This window comes from Phodopus roborovskii, unplaced genomic scaffold (assembly GCF_943737965.1).
Source record: "Phodopus roborovskii unplaced genomic scaffold, PHOROB, whole genome shotgun sequence".
Taxonomy (NCBI): Eukaryota; Metazoa; Chordata; class Mammalia; order Rodentia; family Cricetidae; genus Phodopus; species Phodopus roborovskii.
In genome coordinates, this window is record NW_026125554.1 from 496,226 (window position 1) to 518,700 (window position 22,475).

General features: G+C 58.3%; 1 protein-coding gene across 3 annotated transcripts in view; it reads left to right on the forward strand.

Moving 5' to 3' along the window:
• The first annotated feature begins 1,078 nt into the window (after positions 1-1,078).
• Nfic (nuclear factor I C) overlaps positions 1,079-22,475 on the forward strand; it is a 32,520-nt gene continuing 11,123 nt past the window's right edge. Inside the window, exons 1-3 of one of the 3 annotated variants that reach the window (XM_051177295.1) lie at positions 1,079-1,215; positions 10,793-11,324; positions 21,866-21,937. In XM_051177295.1, the coding sequence (XP_051033252.1) occupies positions 1,213-1,215; positions 10,793-11,324; positions 21,866-21,937 (607 nt within the window). In that variant the 5' untranslated portion in view covers positions 1,079-1,212. Of the gene's footprint in view, positions 1,216-5,001; positions 5,126-10,792; positions 11,325-21,865; positions 21,938-22,475 lie in introns of those variants that run through there. The other 2 variants (XM_051177294.1, XM_051177296.1) reach the window with 2 other exon arrangements.

Genomic DNA, 22,475 nt, shown 5'->3' on the forward strand with positions numbered 1-22,475 from the left:
AGAGCTCAGAGACATCCCCGTCTCTGCCGTGCAGCTCACACAGAATCTTACTTTGACCTAGGACTCACTCTGTGCCCAAGGCTGACCTTGAACTCCTGCCCTCTGGCCTTATGTGGTGATAAAGCTCTGCGCTCTGGGCAATTCTAGGCGTGGGGGTGGGAGTGGGGTATGTCCCCGATCTCCCCACCTCCCCTTCTCTCTGACACAGGGTCCTAGCATGTTTCCCCAGCTGGTATTGAGCTTGCTTCCTCCAGCCCCATCCCTGCCTGGCTGCTCCCCCCACAACTCTGGCCTCTCTGGAGATTGGGTATCAGGCTGAGATTAGTAAAAAAGAATTCGAAGTGAAAAGAGGAGGGGGAGGCTCTGAGCCTGTATCTGCACAGTCGGTTTGAGAAGTGCCCCGCCCCATCCTGTCCACCGGACAACACCATGGTGCCCTGGCGATGGCAGTGCCGGTGGTGTGCTGGTGGTGTGCTGCTGGCTTCTCCATGCTGTTCCACCTCAGAGAAGTGAATCGCCCTCTCTGAGCCTCAGGGATCTTTGTTGCACGGGAAAACAGAGTGGGGAGTGAGAAGTAAAAGCTGTGACTAGGGTGAACCTCCTGGGGGAGCACGTACGAGAAGGTGGACGCGTGTGGCACAGTCATTGAGCATGTGCAGACTGAGCAAGGTCCGGGTCGCCTGTGTTCCCCAGAGCACCTTCTAGGTCAAGCTTCTGGCCGCAACCTGGGGCCCGCGTGAGCTGCAGAGGAGGATGGCGGATGCTTGGGGAGGCGCAGCAGAGGGTTGGGGATTATGGCACTCCACTCCGACCTCCTAATCCCCAGGGGCCGGGAGCGGGGGACACCTGGCCGGTGCTGAGCCTGCAGCCGCCGCACCTGTCACTCCCCTCCACAGCCTGCAGGCGCTTGCCAGTGGCGCCGTGCGCAACCGAGTGTCCCCTGCACGCGTGTCCGCGACCGCGAGTGTGCACGAGCACGCGCGCGCCCGCGGAAGGCGGACTGGCGGCTGGGGATGCAGGCGCGGACGCCGGAACAGCGGCAGCCTCGGTCTGCAGCCGAGGACCGGCCGGAGCCCGGGCTGGGGGGGGAGAGACGGCGGGGGGCGGGCCGGGGGAGGGTCCGCGGGCGGGGCGGGCGGCTCCCCACGCGCCTCCCCACGCGCCTCCCCACGCGCCTCCCCGCCGGCGGCCGTCGCCTCACCGCACAGCGCCATGGTACGTCTCCGCCCCCGTTCCCACTCCGCGCGGGGGGACTTTTCCTGGGGCGCCGCGCGTGGGATCGGGTGCGGGGGAGCTGCGGTTTCTGGGAAGAGGGAGAGGGACGGCCCGCGTCCTCCTCCCGCCCGCCCTCCCTCCCTCGGGGGCGGAGCTGGGTCTGGGCGCCGCGGGGACCCGGAGCACGGCCAGGGTCCCCAGTGTGGACAGTGGGGTGTGCGAGCGAGACTCCCGTGCTCCCCTCGCCTTCCCCGATTGCCCCCCTCCGCGTCCCCACCCGCGTCCGGGACTCTCGGAGGCGGCGCGCGCAGCTTAGCGGAAAATGGCCGCTGCTCCGGTAGCCCCGCCCACCGCCGCCGTCCGCAGTCCCCGGCCCCGCACTCGAGAGGCTGCAGCCGCGGGCCCGCGCTCGGCGGGTGCGGGGTGCGCGTGCGCGGGAGGAGGCGCCGCACCGGCCACCAGGGCCGCCGCCGCCGCGTCCTTGGCTGTCGGGAGGGGAATCCCCGCGCAACTTCAGCATTTCGTGCCATTTTCTAAATATAGATCCGCAAGGCCGAACCGGCAGCCGCCGCTTTTCCTCTGACCTCTCACCCCATTGTGGAGAGTTTGGAAAAGGGGAGCGGGAGGGGGGTGGACTGTGGGACAACCCTGCCCCGGGTTCCCGCTGCAGTAGACAGGCGGGAACGCGGCGGCGTCTGCACAGACGGTCCCCGCCCACAGCGCCCCCCGCAGCCCGCCCTGCAGTGGTGTCTCGCCTGTCCACTGCACCAGCCCTGAGGGACATCCTGGCTTCCCTCCTGGGGCCACGCGCCTTGGAGTCCCCTCTCTCGGCCTCAGTTTCTCATCTGTAACATGAGAAAGGCCCTCCTGGGGACCTGCCAGTTCTGTCACAACACTGTCTGTAGCGGAAGCCTGGCACAGGCTTGGCTGGGGTGACCCCTGTGCCGCTGCAGTCTTGGGTCCTTCCATAGTGACATCTTGGAGGGTGGATTGGGGTCAAACAATGAAGCACTCTGGGAACTTTAGTCCTTTCTCAAAACTTTGTTATGGGGGGAGAGCTGGGGGTGTGGTCAGGGTGGAGCCCCGCCTAGAACCCCCCAGTGAGGGGCTGGGGACTTGGTCCAGGTGGAGCCCCACCTAGAACCTCCAGTGAGGGGCTGGGGGCGTGGTCAGGATGGAGCCCCGCCTAGAATCCCACAGTGTGAGGCTGGGGGCGTGGCCACTAGCCTAGCCTGCAGAAGGCCTTGGGTTTGGCCCTGGAGAGCAGGTAATGCTATAGAAATATCCACAGGCATAGTCACACCCACCCCTTCTATTGTCCTTGAAGGGTCCCAACTCAACTTCCCACCTTCGCTTGTGGAGCCCATTGTATCCACTGTGCAGAGTCACATAGTGGTAAACCCTTTATAAAGGGTTCACACTGGCATACACCAGTATCCTTTTAAAGCTGCCTGTCTTCCTGGCCTTCTCTAGGTGTAGACAGTAGATCCCGAGCTCAAGGCCATGGCACCCGGTTACATGGGACCCTGGCTGAGAAAACCACACAAAAAGAAAGTGAAACTCTTCTTTTCAGGCTTAGTTCCCAGCTGGGTCTGCGGACATTGTGACTTGTTACTGCCAGCTGCAGTGGTTGGAACCCACTCTGCTGGGTTAGTGAGTTGCTCCAGAGAACCACTCACCCCTCCTCTCCCCCAGTTGTCTCCTGTTGGAAAGGTGTTGTTTCACAGTTGTTGGTATTAAGATTCATATTGGTGGTCACCTTGACTCTCTCAGTGGCTCTGTGTTATGGATGACAAAAGCAGATAAACAAAAACAATGTATTTTTTCTGAGATAGCATCTAGATATGTAGCCCAGGCTGGCCTAGAACTCACAGAGATCCACCTGCCTCTGCCACCTGAGTGCTAAGATGAAAGTTGTGTACCACCACCACCTAGCTTAATTTTTATGTTTGGTTTGCTGAACCATGTGTGCAGCAGAGGCAGGAAGGGACCATTGGGTGCCAGGAACTGGAGTCACAGGTGGTTGGTTGTGAGCCACCATGTGGGAGTTGGGAACCAAACCTGGTCCTGTGCCGGAGCAGCCAGAGCCATAACCACTGGGAATCTCTCCAGATCCCTCACTTTTTTTTTTTTTTTTTGATTCCCCTCCCCCCCCCCAGACAGGTTTACTCTGTAGCTTTGGAGCCTGTCCTGGACCTGGCTCTGTAGACCAGGCTGGCCTAGAACCCAGAGATCCTCCTGCCTCTGCCTCCTGAGTGCTGGGACTAAAGGCGTGCACCACCAATGCTGCCACCACCCAGGCACTTTTTATGTTTAACCATGAGTCATATGAGATACAAGTCTGCTGTCCACCTGAGCCACCCACCCACCCTTGGTATTCTGTCATTGCAGGTGTCTGCTTATGTCTCCACAGCCCAGAGTGTTAGACACCCACAGGGGGAAACTAAACCACACCTTTATAATACTATATGTGCTGATCCTACTGTGTGCAGCCCCTAGTATGGGAAGGTACTCAAAATGGACTCATGTAGCCCAGGCTGGCCTCTGTGTCCCTGCTGGGAAGGCAGGTGTGGGCCATGGGCACCCAGGGTTTTGCATCCACTCTCTATGGTGGTTTGACCAGTGTTTGTCTGCATCACAGTCACCTCCTATGGTGTGGTTGTCCACCAGGTGACCTGCTCTGTCCCCAGCATTCCTGGGAGCCTCAATTTCATCGTGCTGACAGTGATAAGGAGGCCCCCCTTGCCCACAGCCCAGCCTTGCTGAGCCTGCATCCCTCTCCCTTGGACTCTGAGAAATGAGTGAAAACGACCCACTCTTGTAAGAACACTGTGGACACTGTGTTTGGTGGCAGGAGTGGGGGCAGGCTTGACCAAATGTCTTCTTCAGAAAGGTGGCCTCCAACTGCTCAAAGCCCCTCATACCGTCATCCCAGGAGGCTGAGGCAGGAGAGTACAAGGCTAGCCTGGGCTACATAAGACTGTCTCAAAATTAGTAATAAGGAGGAAAAAAAGAAATGTGAAGTTGGAGTGAGACTTCCCTGTGCCTCAGTTTCTTTCCTCATGTATGAAATGGGTAGCCTAGACACCAAGCTGAGCTTGGGGCCTGGCTCCTGGGGACCCAGGTAGACTGGGTCACCCCACTTCCCCTTTAGCAAGCAGTAGTGTCAGAGTCTAGCCTGGGGTCCTACAGGGCACCTTCCTCCGGGACCTGCCAACTGCTTCGGGGCACTTTCTGGCTGTTTAAGGAAGCCCCAGGTTCGCTCCCCTCCTCCCAGTTGTCACTGGCTGGCTTGGGAGGACAAGTGGGGTGTAGGGACAGCCGAGGGCACAGGTGGCATGTGGGAGGCAGATGGGTTGTGTGGAGGCACAGGTGGGCTGTGGGGAACAGATAGAGTGTGTAGGGCATCCTGGGGCACAGGTGGGGTGTGGTGGGGCAGGTGGGGTGTGGGGGGCATCCTGGGCATAGGTGGGATGGGGCAGATGGGGTGGGGGTATCCTGTGGCACAGGTGGGGTGTGGAGGACAGACGGGGTGTGGGGTGCTTGCTGCAGGGCATAGATGGAGGGGGGCAGATGGGGTGGGGGGGCAGCCAAGATTTAGCTCCATCTTGCCCTGGACCCGTTTGCTGTGTACTTGCAATCTGAGCGCAGATGGTCAGATTTGGGGGAGGGGACTCAGGGGTCTGAGGGCCACAGTTTGTTTGTTTGTTTGCTGTCGGCGATTTCTTTGAAAGTTGGATGCGGGCAGCAGGGAGGGAGCGGGGGCGGGCGGGAGGCGGCGCGGGGCGGGGAGGACGGCGGAGGGAGGAGCGGCTGCAAAAATGACTCAGTAAGTTCGGCGGCCGCTCGGCCTCTGCGCCTCCGGTGCCAGCGCCCCGGGATGTATTCCTCCCCGCTCTGCCTGACCCAGGTACGGACCCCGCGCCCACCTGGCCCCAGCCCGCACCCGGGCTCCACCTGGAACCACAATTTTGCAGACTGGAACCTCCCCTCCGCAGCGGGGGTGGGAAAAAAAAAGGCGCGCGTCCTCCTTACCCACCCCTTTCCAGGCCAGGGTGTTCCTGGCATGGACCTGGGGTGCGGGCAGCTCTTGAGATTGGGGATCCCCTCCCCGTTAAGCTCGGCTGCGCACTTGGAAACCCTGTATTCTGAACCCCCACTTTGATTTGAATTGGCTAACTGTTCTTGGGACTCTCCCATCCCTCCCCTCCTGGCTGGATGTGTGGGGGGAGCTGGCGCCCTCCCCACAGCCCTCACCCTCTGCCCCCAGGAAAGCCTGGGGTCCTCTCCAGATGGAAAAACGGAATGAGTGTCCGCAGGAAGACTCCCACTCACCCGTGGGACAGATCTTGGGGTTCCCTGCTGCACCTTAGGTTTCCCTGGCTGTGCGGGAACGAGACCCCCGCGAGCTGTTGTTCGCGGGTCCCCAGTTTCCCAGGTGGCCCCCCAACTGGCCTGCCCCCCTTCATTTCAGGCCCACGTGTGCGCGGGGGGGAGGGGCGCACGAAGTTGGCGCGCGGGGGTTGGGGGGGGAGGAGCGGCCTTGCCAGTGTCCGTCGCGGGTCCCCCCCTTCCTTGGCTCAGTTCTCCCCCAGCTCCGCATTGATTCTTGAATTATTGAGCGGAGCAGGAGCTGCCAGGCAGCTAGCGGGAGGAGCAGAGGCCGGGGCTGGAGGAGGAGGAGGAGGCGGCGGTGGTGCGGAGGCAGGGGACTGGCCGACACTGCGGGCTGCGTACTAAGTGGTCAGGCCAACACCTGCCCTGCAGCTCCCTTCTGACCGGGTTCCAGCATTTGAGGGGATCTAGGGAGGAGGCACAGCCGTACTCCAAGGAATCCCTCAACTATCACTGTCCCTCTCTAGGATCCTAGGCCTTTCATTTCCGACTCCAGAGCTGTATTCTGATTTTTTTGCTGTATGATTCTGGCCTCAGTTTCCCCCAAGAGAGTGGTCTCCAAACTGATAAGTGCGATGCTGTAGCGTTGTGATTGTCCGATGTCCTGAAGTTTTCGAGGGGTTCAGTTGTTTTCACCAGAGAAGGCCCAGGTGGATGGTCTCATAGACAGGCTCGGGAGGGGGTGTCCCCTATTCCTGCCAGCCCCCTCCAGCTTGGCAAGTAGAGTTCTCTGTTCCCCAGGGGAGGCCTGTGTACTGAGGGAACCCCCAGCCTTCTCTACCCAGAGTTCCCTAGTGACCTTGGATAAATGTCTGACGCTCCATGGGCCTCAGTTTCCTTTCAAGAATGATTTGGGGAGGGGGCACCCCCACGACTCAGGGCAGGCATCACTTGGTTACCCGCCAGACCACCAGTTGGGATCGGATTGCAGTGTGGCAGTGCACAGGCAGATTCTAAAGTCTCTGAGTTGACTACTAGGCTTGGTTGCTGACAGAGGTCTGAGGCAGACGTGGCTGGCTGGAAGGCAGCCTGGGCACGTGGAATTCCCCATCCTGGCCTTCTGGAGTCCAGCCTGCATCCAGGTTGTTGCTGGGAGCTGGGGGTGGGTACAATCCCAGTGCTGGCTCCTGCCCAGGGAACTTACTGTGTGGCCTTGGTCTCAGTTTCCCCCCATAGGAGGGTGTGGGTCCAGCCAGGGTGTGGGGAGCCCAGTGCAGCAGGGTGCAAGATGGAGGGGACCCCTGGCTGCTTTGGATTTGGGGGTTCTCCCACCCCATGATCTCCCACTCACTTCTCTTGCTCAGAGAGGACCTGGGACCCCCAGAGTCCCCTAAGCCCCAAATGTGGTCTCTCTGGTCCACCCAAATCCAGGCTGGTCAGGATTCTCAGCAGTGGGTGCTCAGCTGGGCCCCAGGAGCATGAATGCTGCGGCCCCCCCAACCTTCCCATCTCGCGGCCCTGCCCTCCCCCAGCACTTATGGTGTCTGTGTCTGTGTATCTGTCTCCTCTGTTTCTCTGTGTGTGTCTATGCCTCTCTGTCTGTCTGTCTCTGTGTCTCTCCTCACCCAGCCCTCCCGAATCGGCTAATTTTACAGCCAGGGTTCAGCCTGAAATAACTCCTTTGCTGATCCGACTGGATCCTACCAGGATTCTGGCCCGGGGCGGGGTTGGCCCTGATGTCAGCGCTGATGCCAGGGCCACCAGGTGCCCCTGAGGATTCTGGGAGCCCCATGGGTCCCCTGTCCCGTCTGGTGACTCAGGCCCCTATTCACTTTTACTCTCCCGGGGAAGCAGCCGTTACTTCTATGAATCCCAAGCTGAGGCGGCCTACCCCTCCCTCCCTCCTTCCCGCCCTCCCGCCCCACGTTAGTTATTCCGGGTTTGGGGCCAAATCCCTGTTGGCTGAAGTTAAGGGTTCCCTGAGCCTGGGCTGAGGCCGCCTCCCTCCTCCATTCATTCCTCCTCATGGCTTCCCTTCTCCCCGCTGCCGTCCTGGCAGTAGGGGAAACCGAGGTAGCACAGGGCACCTGACATTTAGGGCTTCATTCCAGAGGGGGTTAGGGGGACCAGAGGAGGTGAGAATTGCCCCCCACAGCAGCACAGCATGGGCTGGGCCCCTGGTGTGTTCCCAAATGGACTCACAGCAGCAGCCCCGTCCCTGTCCTCTTTCCCTGTCCTCATGCCGGTCCCCTCCACCCCCTCCTCGCTGTGCTGCGGAGAAGGTGCCTCTGCCTGGACCGCGGCCTGTAAATCAGGGAGCTGGATTCTGGCGAGTCAGCGTTCTAGCACAGCTCCCTCTCCAGCTCTTCCTGCAGCCCTGCACCAGAGCCTCTTGCTCTTTCCTGTCCCCTCCCCAGCGCACAGGGATCCTCCGCCTGGGTGGCTGGCTCACTGCCCCCCATCCCTGGATATGTGGGAATGGGGTCCCCTCCCATCAGCCCAGAATCCCAGTGACCAGTCAGCTTGGGCAGGTATTTATGTGCTGGATATAGGGTGTGGCACACAGTAGGTGCTGAATAAATGCTGTCAGACACAGGTGGTGGCACACAGTAGTCATTCTATAAACGCTCATTGCCTGGTAAATGGCTGTTAGTGTGTTACCTCACACAGAATAGGGGAGACAGGGTCCTGTGCCCCATAGACTGCCACACCCATGGTCCAGAGCTGGGTGTACAGCAGGCACCTGATAAATGCTGCTGCCCTGACCCATGGCTTGGCCAGTAGGCATGTCACAGCTTTCCTTCATTCTGTTGCTTGAAGTAGACTTGAGCTGGGTGATGGGCCACAGTGGTGGCCCCCAAACATGAGGTCAGAGGTCACCCATAGGTGTCTCATCAGTTGGGGTCCACCTTGCCCTCCACTCCCAAGTCTGTGGCCCCAGGGACTGCCTGTCCCCATGTCTGGCCTTCAAACTTGGGTTTCATAGTGGCCATCTTCCTCTCCCCCAACACACACACATACTCGTCTGAAATCTGACCAGTCCCTGGTGGCTGTTGGGGTGTGTGTATGGGTTAGGGTGCATGTATGGGGTGACTTGGAAGAAGGCAGATAATATAAGATCCACCAGGTTGCTGGGTCGTGGTGGCATACCAGAACTTTAATCCCAGAACTCAGGAGGCAGAAGCTGGAGGATCTCTGTGAGTTTGAGGCCAGCCTGGTCTACAAAGCTACCCAGGGAAACCCTGTCTCAAAAAAACCAAAATAAAAAAGATCCACCAGATATAGTGGCACACACCTGTGATGTTGGTACTCAGGAGTCTGAGGCGGAGGGAGGGGGGATTTTCATGAGAATGTGACCCTGTCTCAAAAAAAAAAAAAAAAAAAAAAAAAAAGCATATTTGTGACCTGGGACTGAATAGAAAGGAGAGTCCACAGGGAGTTGGGTGAGTGTGGGGGTGAGGGGGTGTACCTCTCCCTGTCTGCCCTCCCTCTGCTCCTGCCCCGGGCCCTTTACACTGGCTGAGCCCTCCCTGTACCAGGCTGGCAGAAAGTAAGCGCTGAGTAAATACAGCAAATGAGCCCCTCCCTAGCTGGGTTAGGTAAGCTGGGAAGGGGGTATGCTATCACTATCCCAGACTAGCATTCTAGTGAGGTCCTCAGTTGTGCTCTGCCTCTCACCAGCCATGTGACAAGGGGATTGGGCTTAGACCACAAAGAATGCCTAGGAGTTTGGGGGGGGGTAGACACAGCAGATTCTCAAAACTGCAGTCACTTTTGTAAGGAGGACTGTGGGTTTGGGGAGTACAGTTGATGGCCCTGGACCCCCAGATCCAGAGGGCAGGAGCCAAGAGAAATGGCCCAGTAAGTACAGTGCAGGGGCCCAATTGTGGGAAAAGCCTGGTTACCATCCCCCCACGTCTGTGAGGTCTGTCTAATGTCCTTCCTCGGTTGGGGAAGAGGGTGGCCACGTTGAACCGTGTGGCCCAGGCTTGAAAGCTGTTGAAGGACGGGCGCTGGGGACAGTATCTGGGGATGTGCGCTGGGGACAGTATCTGGGGATGTGTGGTAGTAATTCAAGAGGATTCTCAGCCCCACACCAATCTTGGCTGTCTTCTTTGCTGGGTCCTTGTGTTGATATCCTGGCTGTGGCTCGCTCGTCCTGTGTGGCAGTTAGGGCCTGGGCCTGCATGGTCAAAGAGGACGGGAGCATGGCCAGCAGGTCTATGACCAGGTCACTTGCTGTTTACCTTCCTACCTTGCTGGGCAGCTTGGGCCACCAGTGACTGTGATGTGGGCACCCACCATGGCCTCCCGGAGGGGGTGGGACCTAGGGAGCAGTCACAAATGGGGCTCAGCAGGCAAAGGTACTTAGGGTGAATTTAGACACAGACCTCTGGGTTGCAGCCACCCTCCCTCACTGGCCACCACCTACCTGGTTACTGTACCCACAAACTCAGCCTGGGGCCAGTGACCCTCCATCCACTATGCTGCCTCAGCCCCCCCTGAGAGCTGTGTGACCTAGTTCCTGCCTTCTCTGGTCTCACATGTCAGTTACAGTCCTGACCCAGGAAGAACCTTCTTCTTCCCAAGGCTAGCCCGGTCCCCCATCTCTTCCCTAGTCTCAGCAGCCAGCATGGGGGAAGGGCAGAAGCATGCCCCCCCCAGGTCCAGGCCACAGCTGTTCCAGTGACTCACACCTCAGAGGACATTGGCCTGGGGGACCGGGTGGCCTGGCCTGGCCTTCTCCAGCTCATCAGCTATTTTCAGAGGTTTGGTAATAGGTGGCATTTGACATCCTGGCTCTGGGGTGCGGAGCAGGTGCAGTCTTGGGGGAGGCTGCTCAGTGAGTTGGGGGGGGTCTGGAGGAGGCCCCTGACTCAGAACCATCACAAGAAACAAGCCAGCAACCTGTAGCCTGTCTCCTTGAGACCTTGTGGGGATCCTGGGCAGATCTTGCCAAGGCTTGAGCCTCAGTTTCCCTATCATGTCACAGTTAGTAGGTCTCTGGGGGCGCTCCTTCTCAGTCCCAGCAGCCACACACTGTGTGAGAGATGCGTGGCTCCTGTCCCAGATGTTGTGGTGCCCCAGCAGGAAGAGACAGGGTTTTATTTTCCCTTAAATCCATTGCACTTGGAAGTCTGAGGACCCAGCCCTGACATTCTCCAGACTCAGTTCCCCCTCCTTCCCTAAATGGGCAGCAGGTCTATTTTCACCGAGTCTCAGTTTCCCCGCCTCTTCGCAGGATGAGTTCCACCCATTCATCGAGGCGCTGCTGCCACACGTGCGCGCCTTTGCCTACACCTGGTTCAACCTGCAGGCGCGGAAGCGCAAGTACTTCAAGAAGCATGAGAAGCGCATGTCCAAGGACGAGGAACGCGCGGTGAAGGACGAGCTGCTGGGTGAGAAGGCCGAGGTAAAGCAGAAGTGGGCATCGCGGCTGCTGGCCAAGCTGCGCAAGGACATCAGGCCCGAGTGCCGTGAAGACTTCGTGCTAGCCGTGACCGGCAAAAAGGCACCGGGCTGTGTGCTCTCCAACCCAGACCAGAAGGGCAAGATGCGGCGCATCGACTGCCTGCGCCAGGCCGACAAGGTGTGGCGCCTGGACCTGGTCATGGTCATCCTGTTCAAGGGCATCCCATTGGAGAGCACGGACGGCGAACGGCTGGTGAAGGCGGCCGCGTGCGCGCACCCTGTACTGTGCGTTCAGCCACACCACATTGGGGTGGCTGTCAAGGAGCTGGACCTGTACCTGGCATACTTTGTGCGTGAGCGTGGTAAGTGCAGGGGCACATGCGGGGGAGGGGTGGGTCAGGAGCAGGGCTGGACAGTGGTCAGGGGCACCGCTATGACGGGGCCTGGCCAAAGAAGTATGAGCTGGTAAGAAGTATGGTCCTGGCCTGGTCACGATGGGGGAGGGGCCATAGACAGGGTGGAGCCATCATTGGAGTGTGGCTGTGGTCAAGGTGTCAGGGTGAAAGGAGCTGGTCCATAGCTGTGGTCAGGGTTATTGTCAGAGGCATGGTCAGGGTCATTGTCAAGAGCTGGGCCACTGCAGTGGTCACTGGTGGGACCCTGATCAGGAATGGGACCTTGGCTGTGGTCAGGGTCGAGGGCACAGTATTAAGGTCACGGTCAGAAACGGAATCATTGTCAGCGGCATTGCAATGGTCATGATTGCCAGGGTCGTGGTCAGGTTCGGGATCATTGTCCCGGGCAAGGTCATGTTCAGGAACATGGTCAGGAGCTGGCCCATGGTCACGATCAAGGGGTGGGGCCATGGACTTGGGCAAGGCCTTAGTCACTGTGGAAGCCACAGTCAGGGCCATCAAGTATCCGCACCCGTGTATACCTGTCCTATTCCCTTGAGGGGCTCCAGGCTCGGGTCTGGGAGAGGTGGTGAAGAGCCATCAGAGAGCTAGCTTCCACCTGACCAGGCCTTGGCGCCAAGGGAATGCTGGGTTGTGAGCATGGTGTCTACAGACATGAGACAAGTAGCATGACCTGAACCTGAACAACTGACTGGGAGCAGGGAAGTGGGCGGGGCTGTGGGCGGGGCCAGGCTTGGGTGGGGTCCTCACTCAGGTCTACTTTGAATAGGAGTTGGAAATAAGGACTCAAGCCAGGGGGTGGGCAGAGACACCCATGACCCTGTCTGCTTTGGGCTGCTTCTGAGTGGGAGGTGCTCAAGTGAGGGCTCCAGGGAGGCAAGGCGGTGGTCCTGTGGGATGCAGGTGGCAGAGGCAGGGGGATGGCTGTGAGGTGGACAGAGGCTCTTTGTTCTGCCTGAGAGTCAGCTGTGGCAGCTACCCACCAGGGTCTCAGAACCCACCGGGGCAGGGGTCATTCCAGGCACCCACATGGGTCACCCCGTGATAACCCATCTGGGTGTCACAGAGGACAGCCCGGTGGGCCACTCCTGGCTGGGTGGCCCCATCGCTTCTCTGTGAAAAGTGTCTGCACCCCAATAAGCCTCTCAACCGATGCAGCAATCAAAATCAGACCAGATCTAACCAAATTAGAAAAGCCGTTTAATGGGCGCAATGCTCCTGGATGACCTTCCAGCCCCCTAGAGAGGAGTCAGGAAAAAAATGACAGGATGGTTTACATACCCTGTGGGAGTGGCCTTGAGCATCTCTGGGGGAGGGGGGTCATCATTTGGTGGGCTATCTGAGATGCAACAGGGTTTGGAGGGAGACAGGGGAGAGGCTTGGGTGGAACCTCCACCATAACATCCCAGACTCTTTGGGTATATGGATGCCAGGTGCTGGGGCAAAGCTTCCACCAGAACACTCTGTACCTCAGTTTCCCCTCATCAGTTGGAGGCCACCAATGTCACACAGTGGAGCTAGCCAGGTCTCTCCCAGCCCTGACCTTGAATCTGGCTGCAGGACCTCAGCTCCTGCCCCAGTCCCACCCCCATCTCATGTCAGCCCCCAGCTGTAAGGGACAGTGGGTCAGAGGCTGTGTGTGGAGGTGGCCATGGGCAAGGGCAGAGTCTGGGGGTCCCAGTCTCTCCCCTGCCTCCTTGGAGCTGAGCTATAAAATTTTCAAAGGTGCTTTCTCCTGTGTCAGCACAATGTCCCCAGTTTCTTCTCCCTCCACCCTCCTCCTCTCCCCCCCACACCCTCCTCCTCTGCCCAGTGGAGGTTGGGGCCTCCAGGCCTCCCTGGGATGCCTTCCCACTGGTCACCCTGGTCAGCTACCTGCATCCCTAGAAGCTGGGGAGAGTTGAGGTTGGCCGGTCCTATAGCTCGGTTGCCAGTTGGCTGTGTGACCCAGGTACATCCATCACCCTCTTTGTACTTGCTTTATCTGTAAAATAGGAAGTCACAAATAGGCCCCAAGGGACACCAGGGATCCCTCAAACAAAAGACAAAGAACAAAACCTAATGAGACAAAGGTACAGCCAGCCCACCGTCACTGTCACAGACCTCTCTCTGCCTTTGTCCATTGTGTTCATTTTCCCAGAATGCTTTTCCCTAACTGAAACTCCTGAGCATATTTCAAAACCCTAACTCCCAGTCGGGCTGTGGTGCGCACACCCAGGGCTCAGCAGCGGCAGGAGGATCTCTGTGAGTTCAAGGCCAGCCTGGTCTACAAAGGTACACAGAGAAACTCTGTCTGGAAAAACCAAAACAAAACCCTAATTCCCAGCTCCCCTTTCCCTCCATCAGTTTTGGGGGCCTTCAGCTGTTCTGCAGCACACAGCCCAGGTCTCCTGCCTCAGCTCAGGGTGGGGCACAGGGTCAGTGTTGGGGTCAGAGTACAACAGTTTAAATTAGTGAGGGGCCCAGGCTGCTCCTGGGTTCTGTACCCAAAACCCTGGAGTTCAGAGCCTCTGCTACATACTAAGTTCAAGGCTGACCTTGTCTGAAAGGAAGAAGTAGGGAGCCCAAGAAAGCCTGAGGAGAGCATGCCAGGCTGGGGCGGGGGAGTCAGGTGGTCAGGGAGTGCAATGATTCTGGGGGGGAGTCACAGGAGCCCAGAAGATGGAGGAGCCTAGAGGAGCACTCAGATGACGATGCGGGGGTGGGGGAAGGCCAGGGGCGAGCAGAATGGTCCAGGCTCCCAGGCTTGGCCTGCTTTTCGGGAAGGAGTCTGGGAAAGCTGGGCCAAGGGAGAGGCGGCTGCCAGCCCGCCGCCCTGCCCCCCCTCCACTGGCAGCCCGCGAAACCCGAAGCGCGGGCAGGCACAGTGCCAGTGGGGGAGGGGTGCCAGGCCCGCCCAGGCCGGCAGCTGCCAGCCCAGATGGTGCCCATGTGCTTGTCATGGCCAGACTCGCTTCCCGCCAACAGCCACAGCGACAGGGTGGCGGCCCAGGCAGGACCCAGAACAGGAGCGTGGGTGCCTCAGGTGCTGGCAGGGGGTCTCCATGCTGCCGTTATTGGGAGCTGGGGCCAGAAAGGTCTCACCTCTTACTCATTGGGGGAGATTCTAGGCAGGGCTCTACCCTGACCACGCCTCCAGCCCCTCACTGGAGGATTCTAGGCGGGGCTCTACCATAACCACGCCCCCAGTCCATCACTAGTCCAGTCTTTCCCATTTTTAGGGGAGGGGTCGCTGAAGCACAGATGGTGTCATTCTTCTCATTGGGCTCCAAAGAGCCAGAGCTGCGACCCGACCCGACCAGAGTCCCTAAGAACACTGAAACTCCTGAGGAAAAAAAAAAAATCAATCAATCAACAAACAACCCACCTGTCCCGCTGGCCCCAGGGCAGAGACTGCAAAGTCCTGGAGGTCAGAGCCAGCTTAGGCTACAAAGTGAAAACTCGCCTCAAAAATAACAAACTGGCAAGGCTGGTGAGATGGCTCAGTCTCTACCAGAGAACCCGGGTTCAATTCCCAGCACCCACATGGAAGCTCATGCCTGTCTATAACTCCAATTCCAGGGAATGTGAGACATTGGCATGCAGGCAGTACAACGATGTACTTAAAATATAAATTATATAGCTGGACGATGCTGGTGCACGCCTTTAATCCTAGCACTTGAAGAGACAGGCGGATCTCTGTGGGTTCGAGACGAGCCTGGTCTACAAGAGCTAGTTCTAGGACAGCTTCCAAAACCACAGAGAAACCCTGTCTCGAAAACCCAAGAAAATTATATGTATAAAAAAACTGCCAGATCTACTATGTAGTCCAGGCTGGGTCCACTGCCTTCCAGATCCTCAAAATCCCCAGGAGGAAACAAGGTGGCCCAGAGTCTGCTCCACCAAGGCCTCAGTTTGCTATCTATGGCCCAGGGCCTTTAAAGGCCCAGGGATGGCAGGGGGAAGCGACTAGCCTTACATTCTCCACTTGGCAACTCTGTGTGTCCCAGGGCAGGTAGCTGGAGTGCTCTGAGCCGGGTCCAGGACTGTGGAGGGGCTCCTCCAGGCATGCTATGTAGCCTCAGGAAACTTGAATATCTCTGGTCTCCCATCTCCTCCCTAGGCCTCCAAAAGGTGTCAAATACAATCAGGCCTATGGTACCACACATGGTGGGGGGGGGGGGCTGAGGCACTGGAGCCCTTGTCCCTGAGAAGCGGGGAAGAATGGTAACCCCGTGCACCTGTGCCCACCACAGTTGGTACCCTGGCTCTGTGCCCGGACCTGGCTGGGGGCAGCTCAGGACATCTCTGCCCCCACTCCCCCACAGCTGTCCACCACCCAACCCCCTGGGTGGGCCAGAAGTCACTGTAGGTGGGATTTTGCTGAGGGATGATGGACAGGACCTTTGTGTGGAGACACTGAGCCCCTCCCCTTGCCCCCAGAAAGAGGCTTCTGGCCTTGTTTGAGTTCTCAGGTCCTGTCTCATGTAACCCAGGCTGACCTCAAATGTACGACTTGACTGAGGATGGCTCAGATTCCTCATCCTCTGCCTCAGCCTAGCACCACAACTGGTCTCACTTCATAGGAACTCAACACAATCCCCCTGCCTCAGCTCCCCACAAAGGGAGAACCTCATTCTGGGGTGGGAATCATCCAGAACACTGAGCATGCACATTCTGGAACATTCCACACTGGAATCCCATTTCCAGAGAGCCAGGCCCAGAAACAACGGGTTCTAGAACATTGCCTTCAGAAGGTTCTAGAACCACCATTTCTGGCTCTGCCTGCTTCTAACATCTGGAACTTTGTGCTAGATCATGATGCAATGGCCTAGAACTGTGGGCTTCAGCATGCTGAGGACCCCCAGGTCCTGCCAGGCAAACACCACCTAAGGCCTAAGGCATCATCCCTGTGCTCCCATTAGGGTTCGCTGAGCATCTGCCATGTCTGCACTGCAGCTGACACTTAACCCTCCTGAGGGCTGAGGTGGGAACCTGGCTAGACAGGCAGGATTCGAACCCACATCCCAGAATCCCAGGGTCTTTTTGGAAGTGCCTCACAGTCTTGGGCCTGATTTCAGGGTGGGAAGGAAGTGGGTACAGCTGTGTGGAGGAGGAACTTTGGAGTTGGGGGTCAGAAGTGAGGGGTGCAGAGTCGGGAGTGGGGGCCTCCACGTCTAACTCCAGGTGTAGTCTGTCCTCACACCCAGTCTCCAAGCCAGGGCCCGCCCTCTGCCCCCCTCCGCTCCCTTCCCCTCCTCCCCCCCCAGAGCTGAATGGGCCCCTTGTTCCTGGCCACACCCTCCCCCGGGGTCACTCTGGGACAGACCCAAGCCACAGACCGCCTTAAAGGGCCAGCGTCGCCTTGGGAGTCCACAGGCCGTGTGCCCAACACCCACCCCAGCCACGTGGGAGGTACAGAGGGGGCCCGTGGGGACCGGGGTACCCCAGTCCACGGTGGGCCGAGGAGAAAGCCTTCAGTTCGAGGGGCCGTTCAGAGGCCCAGGTTCAGTGCAGTAACAGTCCACCTGTTGCTTTGGCATGCACTGTGCTTCAGGCTCGCTGCTTCACTTCCGCTGTGCCTCAGTTTCCCCTGTAGGAGGCAGCCTTGTCCTTTCTTCACAGAGAACTAGATGGAACATTGAAATAGCCCGTCGTTGGAATGTACAGTGGAGACCTAAAAGGTCACCAGTTGTGATCACAAGAGTTGCTTTTATTGAGTGCCTACTGCATACCAGGCTCTGCTGAGAGAGGTGTGGCAGAGGGCACAGGAGGAGGATCTAAGGGGAACATCGTTCCCTGAGGAGGCCTCCCAGGGGTGGCCCATCAGGTCAGCGCTGTGCAGCCTTGGGCTGCGTGCATACTCTCTCTGGGACTCAGTTTCCAGACAGAGGACTCAGTACTCAGTTCTGAGTAATGGGAGCATGACCAGTTCTGATTCTGTGAAAGCCTTTCCTGGCTGCTGCGGGTGTTGCTTGGAATTGGGGGATCCCCAGCTGGGAGGGGTGGCTGTACCCCCTGCGGCAGCTGCCAGTCTACTGTGCAGACTGGACTGGTCCCTGCCGGATGGAGCCGCCCGTTCCTGGCTTCCTTATGTAATTGGGTTATGCAAGGACAAGGGCCCAATTACATAAGGAGGCAGCCCTTGGGGGAGGGGCTTAAAGGGACCGCATCCCGGGCTGCCCACCCCCAACCCTTCTCCACACTGACGCTGTCAGACATCCCTCCCAGCCTCAGTTTCCCCATCTGTCAGTCTGCAATGGCCTCGCCAGGCTGCCAATGGAGAGGCAGGGAGACTCAGGCCAAGCCAGCCCTAAGAAGCACCTACTGTGTGCCAGGCACGGTCAGTCCATGAGGGAGAACTGCGGGTGGGGGATGGCTGTGCAAATTCAAATCCTGGCTAAAGGCCACGCTTGGGAAGAGGCGGGTCCCTGGGGCTGCAATCTGGGGGAGCACAGGACAAGGCGGACCCCACCTGAGGAGACACCTGTGGGTGACCTCTGATTTCCATGTGAGCCACTGTCCCCCATCACCAACTTCACATCTGTTCCACTCAAGCGATAGGATGAAGGGAAACTGAAATATCCACGGGTCGAGCACTAGGCCATGGCGGCAGCATTCATCATGTGCCTGCTGTATACTCAGAGCATGGAGGAGACCTCTGTGGATGGAGCAGAGGGAGGGAAGGAGCACAGCACATAGAGCAGGACGGGGCAGGGATTGGGGGCTCCAGGAAAGTGGGGGGCCTGCTGAGAGCAGAGGGGAGGGGCCACTTGGTACTCACCAGCGCCTTCTAGTGGCTGTTGCAGAGGATGACTGAGTGTGAGCTCTGGGTGAACCCCAGCGGACTTTGCCCTGCCTCAGCTTCCCCATTTGCACATTAGGAGGGTGTATGTGAGCATCACAGTGGGCAGAATACAGTTGGTAGCAACTTGGAGCTTCACAAGACAGGAAACCAGAGGGAAAGGATTCAAACTCGAACCCAGGATGCACCAGGCCGGATCATGGGGAGGGGTTGGACCCCCATGTTTGGTCTCTGCCCAAAGTGGGTCACTGGCCTTGGGAACCTGTGCTACAGGGGTTTCAACAGCTCTGACAGCTGGGGAAACTGAGGCAGCCTCAGCAAAGAATTCACTCAAAATCCGCTGGGTGTGGACCCCCAACCAACACTATGCCTGCACCATAGACCCCTGCCTGAGCTGTGTGACCCCAGGCCTAGTGACCCCCATTCTGTGCATCCACATTGATGTGGGCTGAAGAGCTGCCCCCTCTTCCCCCTCAAATCCCACCCCTGTAAGGGGCTGGGGGCGTGGTCAGGGTGGAGCCCCGCCTATAATTCCCCAGTAAGGGGCTAGGGGCGTGGCTTAGCAAACCAGGCATCCATGCAGTTCTCAGCTGCTGTGTCATCTCAGGCTAACACTGGAGACCAGGGTAGAAGGAACTCGCCTCCCACCCCTTCCCCTCCCGTCACTCTAGATTGGTTCTTTGATTCCCCCAGTCTTCCTCAGGCTCCCTCGTCCTGGGAGAGCTTGTACCGTGCCTGTTCTGTGTTCCCGCACAATGCAACAGCCATTGTGCACTAACTGTGTGCCCAGCTCTGAGAAGAGGGCATCTTGGGAAGACTGAGGGAGGGCGAACGCTTGCACAGGGTGTCATGTTTAGCCAGGAGTGGTGACGTGTATTTCTCCTACAGCATGGGAAGCCATGACACAGACAGGAATGCGTTCCTAGTTCAGAGACGCTGGAGCTGGCCTGGAGCCACACAGCACAGGGCCTGTCTTCCCACCTCCCAGTCCAGGTTTCTGACCTGTGACCCTGTGGAGAGGCAGGGAGGGACCCTGGAGGCCCCTCCGTTGGCTTTGAGTCCTCAGGACCGTGGTCTGGCTCTGGCCCCCTTGCGGCCACAAATGGATTCCTGGGACTGCGGGGGGGGGGGGGGGGGGGCGCTGGGGAAGCCAGGAATCCGCTGAGTGTAAACATGGGTTATTTTCAGCTCCTCCTGGCTGGCGGGTGACACATTTGACTTTGGAGAGGACTAAGTTTTTGTCTGGTATTTTTAACCTCACATCTCACAGCCCAGGAGCCACCCGGGTGACAGGCCCACAGGGTGTCACTGCCAGGCTGGGGGTGAGGCACAGACCTTGGCCACCTGGTCCCATCCCCACCAAGCCCACCTGACTTCATCATCTCATCCTTCACCACTACCACCTAGCCCTGTGTTCCAATTTGGCGCCTACAGTTTAACCTCCGAGGTTGCTGAGGCCACTGTGCCCTGCACCGGGGTCCCTTTCCTGGTCACCCCACTTGGGGAGGGTTTGTCCCAGCCCCTCCCCAGCCACAAAATGGCCGCCCAGGCCACAGAAGCATCTGGAAGCCCCAGGAAATGGCAGCCCAGTTGGTGATGTCACCAGACATGTGCCTCCCAGGCCACATGCACCAGGTGACCCGGTCCGAGTGTCCCCTAGGGTCCCTGGGCTCCACCACCAGCCAGGGCAGTGGCCGCAGCAGCCATGGCGTGGCCAGCGGGGTCTGGAGGACTCCCGGGAGGACTTGGCCAGAGGATGCGTTGGCATTGGCCCAGGCCAGTTGGAGCTGGAAGGTCACCCCGCCCAGCCACTGCCTCCTGGTCCCCAGGGCTCCCCTCGTGTCTGCAGCTTCCATCTGGCTGGTCCCTACTTTTGTTTATGTAACAGTGGACTAGCGGGAGTTTTAAATGCTGTCTGTCCCAAAATGCTTTTCCTGATATCACAGCACTGCTTCTTTGGGCGACTTAAGGGTAGACCCTTGTGTCCCTGTCTGCCTGCCCATTTTCAGGCAAGCCTCTGGTCTTCGTGCTGTGACTCCTGCAGATTTGCTGGGAAGAAATCTGCGACTGGGAACCCCCCACCCCCGATGGGCTTGTGTGTATACAGCAGGCGTCAGATGTGTGCAGAATGAACTGACACGTTCTCCAGCAAGGGGTGGGCAGCGAATCGGGGACAGTGCAAGTTGGAACAGAACCGGATGTATGTAGGAGGAGGAAGGGGATTTCCAAGATTCCAGAGCCTGCCCATGGCATGCTGGGAAAAGGGAGCAGCAGAGAGGATACTTTCATGCAAAGGCCCAGAGCATGACCGGATAGAAACTCCGGTCCTGTGCTCCCAGAGAGTTTTAAATGAGGCCGATTGCAGCCTCACTCCTGTTCATGGCTGCCTTGTACTCCATACAGCACGTTGTCCCTCCCTGATTGGAACAGCTTTGATTGTGGGTCTGAGCCACCACTTTTAAGGCTTTTAAAGACCTATGCAGGATTCACCTACTCACCATGGCCCAGCCTGATGGCCCGAGACTTGAAAAAAGATAATTGAATCAAAACTGTGCAACATAAGCTCCTGCCATCCATGTCCCCAGAGGTCCACCTGTCCATCACTACCAACCACTTCCCTGTCCCCTCACCTGGACTGTCAGAGTCTCCTGTCTCTGCTTCTGCGGTGAAGACAAAGTCACCCGGCCGGGGAAGGACATGGCGGCCATGCCACCCACACTGTACAACTGGGAAGCTTGGGGGAGGTGACATCTAGCTCTGCACACAATGTCAGGTGGACCTGGGAAGATGGGGGACAGCAGTTGATACAACAAAATACACTTGCCAACCAGCCCCACCTTCTCTCTTAATCTAGCTTAAAAACTGGGGCGTGGTCAGGGGTGGAGCCCGCCCAGATAACTCCAATGAGAGGCTGGAGGCATGGCCAGGGTGGGACCTCACCTACAATTTCAGTGATGGCTGGGAGCGGGGTGGAGCCCCACCTAGAATCCCCAATGAGGGGCTGGGGCATGTTCAGGGTGGAGCCCCGCCTAGAATCCTAAGTGAGGGGCTGGGGGTTCCCTTAAGGGTGGAGCACTTCCCCAGCATGCCTGCCACATTGTTTTATTGCCAAAATTTTACAAGGGACGCTGTGGATGGACCCATCAGTCACAGGGATAAACTCTGACCTCCAGGCCCTCACCTCCAGGCCCTCAGCAAGTCCTTAGGATGAATTCCCCTGTATCTGACGCCCCATGCAAGAGCCCCAGAGCTGAGAAGTTCCCAGCCAGGCTGGTCCTGCTACTCACCTCTGCCAAAAGGAAACTGAGGCAGAGGTTGGGGACATGGCACCCTCTGTACCCACCCCACTTAACCCTTCCTTTTCCACCTCAATAGTCAGCTGACCTCAGTGCCTGGAGGCCCCACCCAGGTCATCCAAGGAGGTAATTATTTTTAGATAAAATAGAGGGACAGTGCAAGGGAGGAGCCAGGGTGACATGTTATTTAGGAGGCCCCTCTCAGGAAGCCCCAAGGCCACCCTTTCCTCTTTCCTCATCCGTAACATGGCAGGCAGCCTGACACTCAGAGGCCATGCAACACAGAGGCTGCAAAAGCTACATCTGAATCCTCAGATCTGTCACACCTGGGACCATCGTGACACCATGATAGTGCCTGAGCAGAGTTCCCTGTGATGTCACTAGCTGCCATCCTCTTCTCTTCACAGATGCAGAGCAGAGCAGCAGCCCGCGGACAGGAGTGGGCTCTGACCAGGAGGACAGCAAGCCTATCACGCTGGGTGAGTCTGCGGTGAGCTAAGGCAGGAGGATTATAGCTTCTAGGGTAACCTGAGCTACTGAGTAGTGAGTATCTCCCAATAGTCAGCAGAACTCAAGACTAGACTCCCCCAGTGTGAGGCTGGGGGCTTATTCAGAGTGGAGCCCCCATGACATCCTCATGGCAAGGGTGTCCTTGGTCATCACTTTGCTTACATCAGGGGCTTTGTTGCCATCACAGGTTGTGCAGGAATAGACAAAGAAGCGCCTGGAGTGGCAGCTTCTGAGAAGGGAGAGGCGCAGGCTCCTGACCCGGTCCATGACCCTGGGTCCTCCCCAGCCTCTTCCCTTCTAGCCAGATGTGGGAGGAAGGTGGGGGCCCTGGGAGGATCCCAATCCTCGGGACTCCCCTGCCTCCAGACATGGACCCTGGTGGCCGCTGTACAAACAGGAAACTGGAGAGGGTGGCGGGGGCTCCCACCACCATCTGGGTCAGCAGGAAATGGGCTGGCCATTTCCCTGGACACCGCAGGGCCAGCCATGAGCCACGTGGGCACTGCT